This window comes from Dermacentor andersoni, chromosome 2, assembly GCF_023375885.2.
Source record: "Dermacentor andersoni chromosome 2, qqDerAnde1_hic_scaffold, whole genome shotgun sequence".
NCBI lineage: Eukaryota > Metazoa > Arthropoda > Arachnida > Ixodida > Ixodidae > Dermacentor > Dermacentor andersoni.
The window spans coordinates 135415130-135433996 of NC_092815.1; the positions used below are offsets into that span (position 1 = coordinate 135415130).

The following is an 18867-nucleotide window of genomic DNA, read 5'->3' on the forward strand; positions in this document are numbered from 1 at the left end:
ATATATATATATCGTATCTATGATGGATTCTCTCCACGCTCTCAAGGGCGCAGCCTTCGCCAGTTGGTCACGCTACACATAATAGCTGCGGCTGAATCGCACGTGCACACATTTTGCGCACATTCCTACAAGTCATTTGTTTATTTTCTGATCCTCGCTCTTCGGCACTTGTGCCGACTGAGCTATCACGTGCAGGTGGCGTTGTTTACAACCGGGACGCGAATCATCAGCGAAATCCATCGCGCGCACCTGCGCAAGCAAGCGCTGGTTTGTAGGCTTGGCAGGCGGTAAAAAACAAACCTATGAGATGCACTGAGAGAACCTATTCCAATCGGGCAGCTCGAACGTGATGCCAAGAACGTGAGTGGAAAAATGCATATATATATATAAAAGCCTAAAGCGTATACTTTTTGCCCTGTATGGAGGAAGCGGAGATATACACGCAGCGCATTTTGCAGGAAGGAGGCACTCATACGGTCGCGTGTCGTGGGGACTTGCCGTTCAGTTTGCCGACTAAATTTGTCTTCAGTTCTCGCAGTGCCTCACTGTGCATGCACGTGACTCTGGTGGTGGACGCATCGTCGTATAATAGGGGTCCCGATGGAGATCAAGATGAATCAAATTAAATCATCGGATTAAACGTGCCAGAACAACGGTCGGATTATGAGGAACGCCGTAGTGGGAGACTCCGGATCAATTTCGACCACCTGGAGTGCTTTAACGTGCACCCAATTCACGCTACACGGACACTTGTATTTCGCCCCCGTCGAAACGCAGCCGGGATTTGATCTCGCGACCTGATGCTTAGCAGCGCGACGCCATAGCCGGTCAGCCGCCTCGGCGGCTAAGGTATGTTTTCTTGTCGAAGCATTGTTCTGATCAGTTCGAGTGTATACCCATCTTCCTGTGTCGCCCTGGCCTTTTTCGCACAGCGGTGAATAAGTCCCCTTCATAATTTGTAGTAACCTGCTTACTCTAGACGTCCGCTATTTATGCTTGGCCTTGCTTGAAATGTCGAAATTCTTCTGTTAATGAGCCCGATACTATAGTGTGTATGTATCGGAGTAGGCGTGACAGGATCAAACGTTCGTGTCAGTTATCGGAATTTGCTCGACATTGTCGCAACTCGGGGTAGTGTTTAGGCTAGGAATCCTCCAGGCACAGAGATGAGTGCATCCGGCAGTAGGGGCGAAAGAAAAGGGTTTATTTTACATTTACACTGACTCCGGGTATGGAAGCCCACTCCCTGTAGGAGCACTTCAAACGTCTGAGCTCACTACATGTCTCGGCCCACATCGGAACAGGTCAGGACACGTCACTGCACGAAAGGTGCCCGCTTTTAAAGCAGTTCATTTCCCAAGGTGTATAGACTAGGGACTCTGATGACTGTGTCTCGGCCAATCGCAATCGTCGAATGGCTCGAAAAATCTCACCCAGGACGTCGCACCGTTCCGCCGGACTCAGCCTCCAATAGAGAGGTTTAGCTTGTCCGGTATTCGGGTAAACGCAGGCGGTTCGGGCGTTGGGGTGGAGGCGTAAACGGGAGCGGCCTGCATGGCGCAGCCACCTGCGTCGCAGAACTCAAACAGACAAAAACAGCTAATATTGCAGTAACCAAGTGTATTTTACTTTGCTGTGGGTGTAAATTTTTGGCAGCAACACGATTACGCCAGTGCTGAAAATTTGCGTTGCGAGATTTGTGTGGCGTTGGCAAGTACACAAATTCCGCCTGCGTTTATCCGAGCACCGGACAAGTTAAACCACTCTAATGTTTTGCAATCGCGCCCGCGTTCGAGGCAACCACGTGGCAATCTAGGAAACCGAAGTCGACGCATATGTTCCCACGGAAATCCTCGACGTTGGCCCCTTGCATCAATTAGTGGGCTTTCCCAATTATTGTCAGGGTCAAGGTTGTTAGGGTCAGGAGACTGGCCTTCGCAGTAGCTACCGCATCCACGGAGGGCGGCGGCTGTTGTCGCCTCGAAGTAAGCTCCTTTGTTTGCGGGTCACAGTCTATGTCGGGCCCCGTCGATTGCCGCCTGGGCGGGTGCTGATGATGGAGCTGCCTTGTGGCAAGTACCTAAGGAATGTCCGTTGCCGTTTTGAGACACGAGGAGGAAAGTGGAGGAGGAGGGTATGGTGAAAGCGTGAGAAGGAAAGCGTAGAGCGGCGACGATGGCTATGAGATAGCGCCAGTGTAGCGCGCGTCGTCTGTGAGGTCTTTTGCGTCGGCTGCTGACTCGCGCCCAGGCATCACCCACGCGCTGCCTCTCGCGATCTCCAGATTAGCGAGGCAGTCGCGCCACACTTCGCTCCGTTTTCAACGTACCGCACGGGACAGATTGTCCGAGCCAGCCAATATATCGCAAAATGAAAACACGTATAGAGCTGCGCTCAAATTTCACATTAGGGAGTACCGTAATCGTCGGTAGCAGTAGTAGTAATTAAACTAATTTATTGGGGTCTTGAGGAGTTAGGCAGGGGGCCTGCTAGGTACGTCCCTACCCAGCCGTTGGCTAGTCCCATGTCGGTAATCATCGGCGATTTTTTTTAACCATGGTACTGCAACAGATGGTATTCAAAATGAAAAGTGTTATGAACGAAACGGCCGCGTGCGCCATCTTTTCGCGGCGCAGTTGCGAAGCTGCTGCATTTTGGCGCTGATATGTTGACAGGCTCGGAGATCGTCGCCATGCAACTATTCATACTGCCAAAGTTCAACAATCGCCTTCATCTTCCATCGATTAACGAACGGTAAACTTCAGCGCAGTGTCACGAGTAAACGAGGCCATGCGAACAACTTGTTGCGTCCTTATGGGGCTGACAGGATGGAGCTAAACCGGAGTACCCGCACTACGGGATGCCTAATTATCGTATCATGATTTTGCCATATGAAAGCACATAATTTACTTATTTATTGAACGCTGTTGCTGTACAGATTTGACAGACCGTCAGTTACAGTACGTAGTGGGTTGTACATAGAAAGTAATGTTTAAACATCCGTTGTCATATTATATCTTAAGCAAACAAATGAACGATAACAAACGGAGCTATTGCTCCTGCATCGTTCTTTCTACGTAAGCAACATTACAGCGCTCGCTAAGCTTGGCCAGAGACCAGAGTTGCGGAGTGGAGCCCTCCATTCCATTCCCATTGAATTCCAGAGATCGGAAATCCACGTGATTCCACTCCCTTTAACTCCCGGAATGGTGAGAGTTGAACAATTCTCACTCCTGGAGTGTCCGAGTTGGTTCATTCCATTCCTCAAATTCCAGTAAATTGAACATTTCCTCCGGAATTGCTATATATATATATATATATATATATATATATATATATATATATATATATATATATATATATATATATATATATATATATATATATATATATATATATATATATATATATATATATATATAGCGAGAAAAAAATGTTTTTTGAAGTCTTAAGAACGTAATAATTAATGCTACGTACTATCATGTCGCACGAGAACAAACATGCTTTGTGGCTTCTAATTTCTTCAGGGCGTTGCTACCTGTAATCTCTCTAATTATTTAATCATTGGAGTAAAACAAAGTACAAAGGAAGCTTATACCAAGACCCCGTAATAGACAAACGCTACCATTTGACAGACAAGCAAGCAAGGTTAAGATGGCGGTGTCCAAAATTCCGCTGTCGCATTGAACGAGTTTAGAACCGTGGGAATCGATGAAAGCCAGCGGCATGTTCTTGTCTCACACTTACTGGAATACTATCGGGTGCCATCTTTCAGCACATCTTGCTGACCGCCTGTTATCGCGCGTTCTGGATACTCGGCAGCGTGCGAAAAGACAGCGTGTTTTTGAAATCACCGTAGACTCGCGCAAGGTGCAACCGGGTGCGACGTGGCTGTCTTTGGTCAGCATACATTTGTCGTAGGTCAAGCATGCTCTTGCTGAATGGAGCAATAATGTCAAGAAGTTCACAGAAACTGAGGAATTACGTATACAAGCAACATATGTAACTCCTCAACTAAGAGTTCGAGTTTGGTGTAACTAAGAGTTGCTGTCTTTAAATACACTTCAACGTTAACAAATAAAGGTTTCCAGGTCATCAGAAATGTACAATGTGTTGAATACCGTGCTGTTTATAATTACCGCGGCAGAGGAAGTCAGCCTTAGGCGGATACCGAAAGAGCAGCATTGAGTAAAAAGCGAGAAATAAAAAAAAAAGACGGGCCAAGTCTACTTAAAGTCTAATCGGCAAATTTGCCAATTTTGTAATCTCGTTTAAGATAAACACTTAGCGCCCCGGGACTATATGCCTATTATATTCCAATTCCATTCTGGAATCTCGAGCTTTCATTCCATTCCCATTCCATCTGTCCGACTGGCGCCATGATTTCATTCCCATTCCATTCCAGGTGTTTGAAAATTGGGAATGATTCCGGAATCATTCCAACTCCAGAGTTGCCACTCCGCAACTCTGCTGCAGACGCTCAATCGCAGTTTTTACCGATGGACATGTTTGCAAATGTGCTTTTGAAGCAAAGGTATGTATGTTTGCCGGCGGTCTCGGCGTCAACAGGTATCAGAACCGGTCAAGCTCAGCCACGGTACTAACGCCAGCAGCTTGATGATTCTTACGTTACTTCGATTATTTCACTGTTAAGGGGTCACGATTCGGAGTTGATGCGCGTTTAAGCGAATATACACGTATCACAACAGTCTGCCGTTGCAGCTTGACATCGCGTGACTTGAGCAGTACACATACTCGAAAGCAGCAGCGCAGCGAAACTGCGCCTGCGACTTGTCGTGCGGCGCAGCTAGTGTTCGCATTCGGCACAGCTGTTTGTCTTTTTTGGCGATAGAAGGTATGCTACGAAGCCTCCCATGCACGAAATTCTCCGAAATTTCTACCGCAGCGAAGCTCAGGTGAGCAGATACACCGCTGCGGGCTCCGTGGCTTGTACTACCCGAAACCGATGAGCGCGGCACAGAGGGCGCTGTCGGCCGGCGCTTTCGCAGCGCCGCCTGCGGGGTCGCCCGTCACGCCCATAAGCGTTTGCGTTGCCTTGCAACCGAAACCAACGTATAGCATACTTTCGCAGTGATGCAGGCTTCTGACTTGAGCTAGGTGTGCTTTGAAAAAAAAATGTTAATTCGTTAAACTTCTAAAAAAAAAAACGAGAACTTGCGCTACTATGTCTCAGATTCGTTGCGCCCTCAAGAAGACGTGCCATATATGTCTGTCGGAATTGAAGGTCTGGCACTACACAGTGTTCGCATCAAAACTGTTAATAAGGTTTCGTGCACGAAAATAATGGACACTATAGAGCTGCTTATCGTTTGCGTTGGGTTTCCGCTTCGAATGCGTGAACTGAATCTGCGCACCGGCATGGTATACGCGCTGCGAAGACAAGGTGCGAAACAAAGGTGATCGGCAAGCTGGTGGTCAGTATTCGATTCCGAGTGTCGCTTTATTTATTCTTTCACCGCGCTGACAGAAGAGGTGTCAAGCGTGCGCGCGACGGGTCGCAAAACTATGCTCTGCTTTCTCGCCACGCAAATGCGCAATGCGGCATCTGTACGCTGAGCGCGTTTTCACTCCCTCGCGTTTCCTTTGCATTGTGTTGCGAGTGTGCTTTCGTGGTAAGTACGGATGGCTTCATTGTTTCAGGAGGCTCTGGCTGGAAAGCACTGCATAGCGACTGTATAGGCGACTTCTAAAAGCGTTGCGTCTGAATACCACAGCCGACGTGTAAATAGAAGACAAAGTGCGGGAAACGGACGCACGTGCGATTCAAGGAAACGTTAACGTTGTGCAACGGCGACAGCTTATTGGCGAGAGATCGCGCGGAACCAGCCGTATTCAGCTATACTGCCAATGCGCTGACGCGAGTGAGTGCAGAACACTTCTAGAATAAAAAAAAAGCTGCGTCCTATGAGGCTTATCTTGTTTCCAAATCATCGTGGCATAACGTCCCCGAGAGGAAAGTAGAGAGCGGAGAGCGTTAGAGAAAGTAAAGTCAAACAAGTGGAGTGGCGATTATTCTTTTGACTCGAGATAAGCCCCAAAGTGTGTGATTTTTTTTCTTTGAGTATATCATATAGGAATGTACACCAGCGGTCGTATATGACTGCTCTTTCTTTCTTTTGCTTTTTATTTCGTTTGGTAATATCTGCTGTAAGGGTGGATTTTCCGGAGCCCTCTTATATATACTTTAAGTGAATAAGTGGCAATAAAGAAAAAAGCTATAGAACGCATTCTGTGTTTCAGACTGAATCAAAGTATAACTTTTGTTAATACTGATCTTGCTTTTCGGGTGTTTTCTGTATTTTTATATTTTTATTTAGACTGAAAAAAAAAATATGTAGGCTCAAATATGTGGCGCGGAAACCTGTGACGTGTTTTTCTTTTTTTCTTTTTTTGTTCCGCTCACAAAACATATTCTTTTAGGCGCGAGAATGGGAGGCTTTCGTGCTTTTGATTTATGAAGAAAGGAAAAAGACAAAAGCTGGAAACTGCGTAGTTACAACAGAGCAGTACCTCAACATTATATATATATATATATATATATATATTTATATCGTTGCACACACACACGCGTGCGCGCGGTCGTATAATAATATGACTGAGATTTTTCGTACGGAAGAGCTCAAATTAAAACGAAGCTCGCGTAATGGAAGATAACCCAACAAGAATATTTCAGAGGACTATTATACATGTCGCTGTTAGCAACAGGACTCGATGGTACGAGATGCGAAATTAAATGCTGCTTTTACGTGATAAGAATTGCACCCAGTACGTTAGGCCGACCACTGTTTCGCACGTGGGTTTGATTTTTATTTCTTCATTCTGTTGTGACAATCGCTGAGAGAGCGAGCGAGAAATAACATTTATTTAGGTAGCCGGCAGATTGGTGGCGGGCCAACCCTGCCTAGATGGCGGCCAGAAGCCCTTGAGCTCCGGCGGCATCCTCGGCCTGCTGGAAGGCCAAAAGTTGGTCTTCGGGGGCCGAGCTGAGCAGCGCGGTCTCCCGCTGCTTCCCATCCTTAATTTTTCGGCCCTGTCGGGGCGCCCGAGGGCAGGCCCAGATAATGTGATCCAGGTCCGCCCTTTCTTGACAAAATTTGCATCTGGCCGAATATTGTTCTGGATTATAGTGATTATAAGTCACCGGATCTGGATGTGTATTGGTTTGAAGGAGGCGCCATTGCTGAAAAAAAAAAAGTTGTTCCAACTTGTTGCCAACGTTACCATGGATCGCTTGCTTTGCTCATGGCCGCGCACAGCAATGGTAGAACGTGAGTGAACAAAAGAGAATGCACCAGCTGTATGTGTAGCTATGCTATACTGTCAGCTGTACTATGCTATACTGTAGCTATGCTGTCCAGTCAGCACTGTCGCTTTGCCATGTCATAGACAAGATGGTGGATGGCGCTTTGCTGCAACGTCGATAGATATCTCATTTTACATTTTGGCTACCTAGGGAGATTTTGTGTAGAATCTTTAGACAGGAATGCTTGCGCGAAAGGCACACAGTTTTTAAAGAAGATGCACCATATAATAATCCAGTTACGCTAAGTTGCGACGGCCTATAGCCAATGACACGACAGTAGATATCCGGAAGGGCCAGCGCCAGGGTTAGTCGTTTGTCACCACTCCTCTTCGTGATATACGAGATAAGCATAGAAATTACGCTAGGGGAAAACGGGGTTGCTTATAATATGCTGAAGCAAGGTGTCGAGGTGGGCAAGTTCGTTTGGAATGGCAACACACGCTAAATTGGCCATAATATTTCGCGTATAAAAGAGGTGCTGTGGCGGTGTAGAGGCGTATTGCGGGTTTAATGAACGTGGATGACATTGTTTTGTTTGTAGATATATAGCCAGCCTCTTGAACATATATGTGGAAAGGACGGCACATCTCTGGTGTTCAACTTTAACGTAAAGGCATCGAGCCTGCATAGAAAGAAATGTTGTCTCATATTGGAGGGGAAAAAACACCAACGGTAACACTCAGCCACTAAATATTACACTTGTGGTGAACAGCAGCAGAAAAAAGCGTGCTAAATGTCAGGCATGCAGAGACAGTGTCTACCTAATAGGAGAAATGCAGATGAAGCCAGTTATGGCACATTATCGACAAGCAGTAAAATGAAATCGGAAACGAAAGTGTTTTGATAACTCAAAGCGCCAGTCTCCTACTTTTCGAAGCGTGATCATAATTTCTGGGAAAGCGCGACCAATCGAAAGATTTCTTTAATGACTCGTCATTTGAATTGAATTGAAATCTGGGGTTTTGCGTGCCAGAACCACGAGGCCTATAGGCAAACTCTTAGCGCCTAGGCCTGAGCACTTTGGAGTGTACGGATGTTAGTTCTGCAGGTATTGGTCAGCATTGTCAAGCTGTACCTCAGACATTTGAGAAAGAGCGTCCGGTACAGCTGCATTATCACGTGTACTGAAGTACCCAGGCTTTTCCTCCAAGAAGCTTGAAAAGATGAGAGATGGCTTTCGGTCGCTTATTTCGGTAAGCCACATGGGGACTCCAACAGAGGTTACGGTCGATGATTACCCCTAAAAACCTATACGCCCTTACATAAGAGACATTTTCTCCATCGATGGATATGGCGTACGAAATCATTGGCTTCCGGCTACATATGCACATTTTTCTGGAGAAATCCTGAGGCCTTGTTCCCTAAGGTACGTCGATATCAACGTCGCAGATTTCTGCAGCCTTGCACGTAGTTGAGGACGTGTCACACCAGATGCCCTGACGCAGTTGTCATGGGCATATATTGACTTCACTCTGATTAACACCAAAGGTCGTGGGTTCGAGTTCCTTAACTCTCTCTTAATTAACCGTGCCATAACTAACTTGGTCGCAATTAACACCAAAGGTCGACAGTTAGACTCCCAGCAAAGGTCGCTGGTTCGGGTTCCGTAATTAACTATATCCTAGTTAACTTTGCACTAATTAACACCAGCGGTCGTGCGTTCGACTCCCACGAACGGTCGTGGGTACGAGTGCCTTAATTAACTATATCTTATATGAATTGCGCCTTAATTAACTTTGCCGTAATTAACACCAAATGTGGTAGGTTTGACTCCCACCAAAGCTCGCGGGTTCGACCCCCAATTTCGGCGCCACTGAATTTTGGCGCTATAACGCCGGACGGTCCATTTTTCGATAATGCCGGACAAGAAATGTTTCGACCCATGAGCCACTTGAGGCTTTTGCCTTAATAACAGTTCGCTTCAACTGGGAAATGCAATGCGTGTTGGTGAAGGTTAGTAGCACAGACAACAGAATGCATAATTATGTATGTAGTACTTACTCGCGCAAGTCATTCGTGTCGGCCATCTTGCCTGGTGAAATACGCTGAAATTAGGCACGCTGCGTGCGCCGAGTTCGTTCTCCAAGTTCTTAAACACACTAACACAGGTATACATGACGAATAGAGCCTCTGCCCTCCCCCCAACTCATCCCTTCCCTTATTAATAAGTCATCCAACACACTGCGCTTATCGCGGTAAGGTTCAAGCAATCGCCATACACGAAAGTATTTTAAGATTATTTGTACTCATGACGGTGCACATACTAATCACGAGCAAAAAAAGTGCCTGGCACATGGTCGAGCGCAACTAGCAGCCTAAAAGAGAAAGAAAGAGAGAGAGAAAAATGATTAATTATATGAAAGGCAGGGAGGTGTTCCTAAAATTCATCCTCTGGCCAACCACTCTGCGCTGGGGAATAGGGAAAGAAAGAGGAGCACGATGGGTGACGACGGCGACAGAGGAAAGAGGCAAACATAATGGGCAAGTCTACAACTTAAGAGTTCAATCTCGTACTTTAAAAAAAAAAATAGAAAGATAATTAGGTCCTGGACGGCCTGATAACTAGACGTGCAGTCACGCCAAGGGCGCAATATAATTTCCTCTGACAGCGGTTGGCTGTCGAGGCGGGCAAGCTCGTGAATCAACATCTGTCGCACTTCCACACACTGAGGGCAGTCATATGGTGAACGCTTTATAGACTCATGCACATGGCACAGCTCAGTCTGGAGACTCACGGTGTCTCATTAAGTGCACGTAACCACGCGTAATCACCGCTTGCAGCCCAAGCCTGTGTAGAGGACTGGCACAGCTGCGCCGAATTTTTGGTGGTTTCCTAAATGTTTTGTTAGGGTGCAGTCTCTGGAGGCCATTGCGACTATTTTACCGATGGTCCGTGTGATTTTCTGTCACTTTTCGTATAAGACTTGAGAGAAGACAATCGGCGTCCGCTCTTGCAAATGGAATTGTAAGCATTGACGAAGTCTTCGGGCGCTTTCTTCGCTTCGGTATCGGGCAGTTCCTTGCCACGTGGATCACAGTGACCAAGAATTTTTCGCTTTGCGTTCTCTCCCGCTAGAGTGTGCCGCTTGGCAGTGCGAAGAGCCGACACTCTGTAGGGGGCTTCCTTTGTTAGATCTCTAAGTATAATTGTTCTCTCTCTCTCTGGCTTCTTTATATTCCCATTTTCCCTTCTCCCCCTGTAGGGTAGTCAACCAGACGCCTTTTCGGTTAACAACCCTGCTTTCTTTCTTTCTTGTCCCTCTCTTTCTTTCTCTCTTTCTCTTTCTTCCAAGTAGCTGCAGAGACGATTTCGCATTTCGCAGCCTCAAAGGAACATAAAACAACTGCATACGCTTTTTGCGCCGCACTGAGCGGCGATCCTGCGCGAGCAAGGAGTGGCTTTACCGCGTTCCTTTGAGGCACAAGATGGCGGACGTTGGCGCAAATCTCTCGCCCTGAAGAACCACATACAAAAGCACTAGTTGCGCCTCAGCTGAGAAGGCAAGATGGAAGTAGGAGGCCGTAAACATTTCACGCCCCCACGCCGGATACGGCAGACTAAATTGCGGAAGCAGCGCAGGTGCGCTTTTGCTGCCATTGTTTTCGTTCAGAAGACGCTGTGAGATGCCACATGTCTCACGTCTTTGCTTCCTTTTGCACGTGAACAGCACGCTTTCCTGATAGGTGGCGCCGGTCTGATCTGCATCCATCCACCTTTTTTCTTCTTTTTCTTTCCCTGACGTTGAGATAACGCGCTACTACCGTCGCACGCGCAACAACAGAAAAGCGACAAAAAGAAAGCGTTTTAGACCGCGAGACGCCTTCGCTGATCTAAGCGAAGAGGACGGAAATACCATTCGCGACGAGACAGCCAAGTGAGGACGTTCCACCCCTAGCTGACAATACACCTAGAATACTTTTTTATTGGATTTGTATTCGAATGTTAAGCCATCAGGTGAACTTCAAAAAGTTGCACGTCTGTATAATATGTGGCACGGAAGGCCCGAGGCGTTGGTAGTGCTTATAGTGAGTGGGAAAATGGGCTGTATAAGCCCAAATGTGCGCCAATCATTTGGCAAATAGGTGAGAGGGAAAATAGAGAGGGCATGCAGGCCGCCAACGCCTCGAAACAATGTCTTTTGAAATAATTTAGAAAAGAAATGTGGCTCTTTGCACGAATGGGAGGCGGAAAGGGTGACCATGTGTTATCACCTTAGTGTATTTAGCCCGCACACACCTTCATTTTACGTAAAGGACTACGCACTCTGGGAAATGACGTCAGGAGGTCGAAACACCACGTATTTCAATAGGTGGACGCCAGTGACGCTTAGTGCTGCAGTGTCCCTTAATTTTTTAGCTCTATATTTTTTTCCATGTTCGTTTTTGTTGTTGTTGTTAGCATGGTTTTCAGTGGGAGTGTCGTCCTTCCTAAGTGACTTGAAAGAGCGTAAGTTTGGGCATGTTGGTATTCCGTAACTTTTACGTTTTTAGCGCACGATAAGGGACGAGAGGCAGAAGAACGACGCGGACACAGCGCTAACTTCCAACAATTGCTTTGTATTCTACGTAGCGATACACAAATATATAGGGGACAGACAGCAGCGCACGCATGCGCATATGTACTGGTTTTGAACAAATAAGACAGCAACGAGACATGTGTAATGGAAAGTTAAGATGACATCGAAGATGAAAAAAGGCGACCATGTATAGCCCCCCCCCCCCAATTTTTTTTTTTTTTTTGTAACTGCAAGATTAAAATGCTATCTCCATCGCTGTGTCCGCGTCGTTCTTCTGTCTCTCGTCCCTTTTCGTGCGCTAAATACGTAAAAGTCCTAAGTGACGTCACAATCAGAGCGGGAAAGCCTGGTATCTATAGGTGGTACTCAGTAATAAAGGGAAAATGAGACATCCACCCAATCGTTACAATTGCTACAAAGAAACCCATACGGGTTCCTCGAAAGAAAAAGCTTCGCAGTTGAAGAAAAATTCGTCCTGGTTCGGGACTACCGTTTTTCCGGGGCAGCCGCTCAACCATCTGAGCTAACCAGGCGGCTAGCCGATGATAGGGCGAAGTCCAACTCATCAACAACTCTGAAGCAAAGGCAAGAGATTGACGTGATAGTTCTGCGGAAACCCGCAAGATGGAGGGAAGTAAGTTGAGGATGAGTTCGACTTCAACCTATGTATACCGTCTTCTAGCCGCCTGGTTAGCTCAGGTGGTAGAGCGGCTGCCCTGGGAAAGCTGTAGTCCCGGGTTCGAGCCCCAGACCAGGACGAATTTTTCTTCGAAGCTTTTTCTTTCGAGGAACCCGTATGGGTTTTCTTTGCAGCAATTGCTACGATTGGATGGATGTCTCATTTTTCCTTTACTTCTTACTTCCCTCCACCTGGTGGGTTTCCGCAGAACTATTACGTCAAGGGGTATTCATTTGGAGGCGAGTCACGCAGACCTGTTTTGCGAAATACTAGTAACTTGACTTTGCAACATGGCCTGCAAGAATGAATAAAGAATGGTACAGCTGACCAGAGTTTTTCCAACATGGTGGCTCCCGTCGATTGAAAACAAAGAGGTCCGTACGCCTACTTAGCTTTAGGTATTCGCATTATTGGAGCAGTGAATTCGGTTCATTGTCCTGCAAACATGCCTACGTGACTTCTTGATGTTTATACGTAGTATTCTCGATAAGACCGTGTGAGAACTGCAGTCAGATTGTGTGTTAACGGATCAAAATACATACGAAAAGAAGTGAAAGTCAAGGAAGCTAACCAAGGCGGAAAAGTTGAATAGCTAGTCTATACTGTGAAACGGGGAAGATGAAGGCAGAAAGGTAAGGAGACCGAGAGCACTGACACTCGATTACAGCCCATCGCGATGACTGCACACTAACATTGTACAGGATCACGTGCCACACGAATTAGGATGAATCCGTTTTCTTACTTTATGTTTATACACACAGCTGCCAAAAGACTTTCGGTTAAGCCATCTAGAACAACGCAAACTACATTAGTCTGCAAGCATATCGAGCTCTTCGGTAGAGCTAGAATGTTCGACAAATAAAATTTACTGCTAGATATAACATGAAAGCTACATGCATGAGCTGGACGCAAGAGGCACAGTCCTTATATTTCACCACATCAAGAACATGAATCTATAGTAAACTATCGCTGTAAAATAATTTACACCGTTAGAAGTGAAAAGGGGTGTAAATGTGTCTATAACTCACAGCCTTTGGGATCAGTTACATAAATAACACCCTAAGGGTGCGAGTTATAGACACATTTACGCCCTTATTTTACGCTACAAATATGGGACAGAGTGCTTAGTTTTCATTGGCTAACTTTGCAGTCAAAATTGCATGACCGGAAGTTTTCTGGGGTACATGAAAACACTGCTGCCACAGTGCAGATAAAAGGGTCTATATGTTTGTCGTCCCGTGGTCTTTAAAAACTGTAAGAATGCCTTCGTCGCCCTCCGCTTCGATGTTTTGTAACGGACCATGATGTCGGCGCATTGTCTACATGCTGCATGTCATACCGTCTTTCAGTGCCGTCGCACTGGGTGCCCCTGTATTACGGTCAAAGTTATTCCTTTATTTCCTTCAGAAGTACTGTAGACTCTGCGTAATAACAACACAGATTGGAGTCAGTGACGCCACAGCAGGCCACTGACGATGTCGTCACCGCCGTCGTGCTAAAGGGCCTGAACTGAGGGGGAAAGACGTCTCTATCTAATCCGCTTAACGCCAGTGGCTTCGTGGCGACTGCGACGTCACGTGAGAGTAATATTGAGGGGGAGACGGAGAGAACACGTGGAGATTTGTCAACGCGTGCAGGTGTCTCGCTCATTGTTGCGTCGGACGACGTGCAGGAAGCTGGTCGCCTCACTGACGGGCAAAGCGGCACCGCGCTCGTCGCCGCGGCGGTCGGGCCACGTGGCCAGTGCCGACGAGGGTGGCCTACATCGCAGCGGCAACGGAGACGACGAGGGTTGCGCTGAGCACAGGACGAGCACGTACCGCAAGCGCCTCATGACGTTCGACATTGACGACCCGCTACACAGGAGCTTCCTGAAGGCTGTCCAGGACCGTGGGCCCGCCGTTGTTGTCGGTGAGTGATCTCTGCGGGTTGCGTATAACATAGGCCAGTGGGTTCTCAAGTGCCACGGAACGGGATGCCAGTAGTCTCGGTCGCAGATCGCTGTTTCTGTAGACAGACATCAGTTGGATTTTATCTTCATGTACCTACTCTGTGATTCAGTGCTGCGCCGTGTCGGTGAAAAGGGCGCAGTAACCGACCCTCATCTACCGAGCTCGCGAGCAGTTCGTGCAGCCCGCAACAAAGCAGCCTCTCCTGTCCTAACGACTCTATAAGGCACTGCCCTCTAAGCTACGCAATATGGCGGAAGGATGTGGTTCTGAGCCAGTCCTTCTCCCACCCTCATTTCACCTAAGACTGAAAACCGTATTAGCCCGAGGCAGCGGCCACCACATCAGCTAGGAGTGTGAGTTATGGTTCGAGCGAACATTCAGTACGATCGCCGTTGGTCAGCCAAACGTTGGGACCCATCAGCTTGTATACTGCGACGAGTGTGTATTGTATACCATAAGTACTAATAGCACCGCAATACGCCGAAGACCCCATTACTGACAATTTCGTACGTAACGACGCTTTCGATTACAGAAATCTATGAAACACAACTTTTACAACAAATTTGAGGCCTCGCTTACAAGGCACCGCGCCGTAATTCGCCTTGATTTCTGCATGCATCAGCACCATTTTCTGTCTTTCGCCCTTTTCAGTAACACTGCTTTTCATTTTTTTTCGGAAGCAATAATATACATTGGTCAACGACTGAAACGCCATAGTCGGACAACATGGCAGCCTGTACTTTCTTGCGCCACCGGTGGGCGCTGGTGACACTGAAACGATGCATTTTTGTGTCACATGAAAGCGAGAATATTTTTGATGCGTCGTAGCTGCATTCGGCCTCCTCAGCGATCACCAAGCGATCACCGGTAGCGCAAAAAGCGCCGGCCGCCATGCTGTCTGAGCATCGCGTTTCAATCGCTGAGCACTGTACATGTTGCGGGGCCGGTCTAGTTGAAGAAATGATGTTCAGTCGGAACTCCCCACTTGGCTTGTTGTTTATGTTCGTGCTGTCGTTGTTTAGCTTCTGCGCTGTGAATTTGCAGCAACCTACTATGGCACAAAGTATGAGCTACACAACGCGCGAGCTCTTTGCCACGAGCAAGCGCTTTGCCACGCGCTTTCTTGTTGTAGCCACCTTCATTCTGCAGCACACGACGCCATCTTTGTGGCAGAGTGTCAAAGCTGCCTGTGATGCATGAATGTACCCCTGTCTGGGCAGGAGGTAGGTAAATGTTCATCGTCACTTTCAGAAGAGCACGTAGCGCATAAGCTCATGCTGGGCCTGCTCTGTGCGCACGTGCAGGGCTACGCGAATTAATTTGGCGTTGCTGTCGATAACCGCGAGGTTTAGATGAACGTGCTAGGGCTTAATTAGCCCAGGTGCTGCGATGGCCAAGTAATTATGGCGTTCTGCTGGTGAGAACCGTGTGGCGGGTTCGAATCCAACCTGGGGCAGCCGCATTCGAATTATGGAGGCGTAATGTGAAGGCACTCGTCTTACGCGCATTGCGTGTACGTTGAAGAGCCCCGAATGGGATAGTGCAAGACCTCCACCACGGTGCATCTAGCAGTGGATGAGTTGCTTACGGAGGTTAAACGTCATAATTCATTCGAAGCTTCTTATTTAGCAAACTATTTGTCTGATAGTATATAGACTCACCACCAAAAGATAGATGAACTCACCATAACATCCCACATCGAGAACAGGCCAAGGAGGTCCTGAATACGGAGGCCTTCAGTAATGAAAGTGGTGGAAGCTTTGTAATTTTGGCCGCAGCGTTTCGATAGGAACACTCGATCCTTAGTAATTCGCTGGTTATTATGCACGCTTTCTTTCCCTCCCGACTGCAAGGTCCCAGACAATGTTACAACGCTTTACATCTTTCTGCTGGGGAGGCGAAGGCGTGACGTATCGCGTGAGCAGCAACATCCTACAGATTCCATCCCCCCCCCCCAAGGAAAGTATGGCCGCTGTTGCTTAGAGGAAGAACAAACTTTCTCGCCTGAATGTTGTCACAGGGCCATGTGGGCTCTTCATTATGCTCTTCATTACGCTCTTATTTAGTTCTTACGGAACTGCACACGGAAAGAAGCATTCGACGCATTTATTATCAGCAGACAGAACTGAGCAGTGTAACGTTATAGAAATCTGAAGCATGCGCGCCTGATGTGAACATTGCCCGCCTGTGCGCGGGATTTCTATCAGTTGTTGGCATGGGAAGCCCAGATAAGTCGCCGTCAGAGAGCGAGCAAGCGACCTGCGCTATCTGAGACTCAGCAGACGGTTATACACACATACACGCGTATATTTAATTTCGTCACTCTGTGTCTGAGCCAGGTAATCTGGGGACTGGCCCACGATGACGCATACGACTGCGCGAATCGACAAAGTTTCGCAAGCGTACGTGCTCTTATAAAAAGAGGCCAGTACAAGTCTCCTGGCATATATTATACGCACAACGCTGTCTTTAGTGCCTGCTATAAAACAGTAAGCAACGTGTTGCACCCCGTGTGGCACCTTGCAAAGCAATTGAAGAAGTCGTAATTCGACAGCTGCCCCACGCGTGTCCGCGTGGCTGCCTCGTGCACGAGCGTCGTCTCTCAAACTAAGCAACTACGTTAAACGTATCGCTTCCTTTTCTTCTGAGCACGTCGTATCGGGTGCTTTCTATGGAAGGTGCAGACGTCTTGTACGCCTTCATTATTACGCACTATAGAATTAAATGGCGTAGCCTGCAGTGATGTTTACGTGCCTCAATTTGTCGAGTCTTAAAGAATAAAGGGCTTTGCTGGCTGAACAAGACGCGTTGAGACGGCGAGGCGCACGGGCAAGCAGTACTGGCTGCCGGCGAGCACGAGGATGTGACCTCGCCCGCAACGCGTTGTCGTTGCGCCGAGGAGCTCGTTGTGCAAGTTCATCCATGGCACCGAGGAGTGTCACAAAATGATGTCGATGTGCAAGAGGAAAAAGGACAATGGGAGCATTGCCGAAACGGTGGGAGACAAAGCCGCCGCAAGTACGTTGAGAATGCTGAGGCCGGAAACAGGAAAACGGATGTTGTACATACATATATCACGAATGCACGGCGTTTTCGCATGTCCGTGTAGACGCCTAAACTCAGCACTGCGTGCTTCGAGCAACGGCCTCGAAGACTTCTGACGGGGAGAAGAGGCTAGACTGACTTGACTTCGCGGAGACGGCCGGCACTTATTTGCAGTGCAACAGCGGATTTGTATTTCATCGGAGAGAATGAAGAGATGCAAAGAAAAAAGAAAGGTGCATGAGCAGGAACCAGCTGGGCATGTTTGCAGCCCTTTGACATCTTAACGGTACTTTTCAAAATGCGCGGCTTTCTTACTTCTAAATAAAGATGATTACAAGTTGACGCCCTTTCATCGTTCGGCGTAAAACTTCTGCCGCCGCAAAGCGAAGTTTTCTATAAGGTAACTGACCTATACCACTCTAGTGCTGTCTTGTGGTGCTTTGTGATTGGAACATTCCCTGGATGAGCCGAATGTGCTGCACGAGGAGCCATTTGCTAACGTCGGTACACAGCACAATTACTTGGTTATTTTTCCAGAATAGAGGTTCAGCAAATTTCTCTGGGATAATTGGATTATATGTAAGCCTTTTCGTCAGCCGTTTTACAAGCGAATGAAGACAGCGTAGTGAAATGGTTCAGTGTTCGGTGGTGATGTCGGAACAGGCGCGCTTACCTAGCAGTCGGCACCCACGTGCACTTTCTCCGCATTTAGCGGGGTCCTTCGGGATATATAGTTTGTCACCACACGTCATGAAAGTACACTGTCTCGAAGAAATACAAGCAGAATTAAGGCGCAATATTTCCCTTCGGACGGTCTGGTGGCCTTTCGAAAACACGAGACGTTGTACGCAATTGTGTGGAAATTGCCTTATTCTTCGAATGATATCAAGTAATTCGTTCCGCAAACGCCAGCAGAACAATGTAAAACGATCTGTATTGCCAAACTCGATGTTGCCTGCACAGAGCGTGGAACGCGCGCTTTTAAATGACCAAGCCGGCGTGTGGATTCGAAAAAGTGGTGTGGCCTCCGGCCAATTGGCCTCTTGATCGCACGGGACTCGTGCGGCGGTATCCGAAGCGTTCGAAAATTACAGCGAATGTAGCCTCCTTTGATAGTCGGTAATTTTTTTAGTTAATTTGTACTTAATGGGTCTTGATTGCTCTACACATGCGATGGAATCAACTTTCACGTTTCCAGAAGGACTTACATGTGAAGGTATCCGCTGAGACTTATCTCGTAAATCCTTTGTTTTCGATGTGTTTGAAAAGGTCTAGCAATTGCCGGCAAAGCTTGTTTGGTGGCAGACGAGGCGATAATTGGCGAAGTGCCCACTTTGAGACTACAAGAGG

At 47.4% G+C, this 18867-nt stretch overlaps 1 protein-coding gene across 2 annotated transcripts in view; it reads left to right on the forward strand.

The window, feature by feature from the left end:
• Positions 1-235: 235 nt before the first annotated feature.
• Positions 236-18867, forward strand: part of LOC126540680 (potassium/sodium hyperpolarization-activated cyclic nucleotide-gated channel 2-like) — a 48529-nt gene continuing 29897 nt past the window's right edge. The window contains exons 1-2 of one of the 2 annotated variants that reach the window (XM_050187516.3): positions 236-360; positions 14193-14431. In XM_050187516.3, coding sequence (XP_050043473.1) covers positions 350-360; positions 14193-14431 — 250 coding nt within the window. In that variant the 5' untranslated portion in view covers positions 236-349. Of the gene's footprint in view, positions 361-4438; positions 4535-14192; positions 14432-18867 lie in introns of those variants that run through there. The other variant, XM_055076226.2, reaches the window with a different exon arrangement.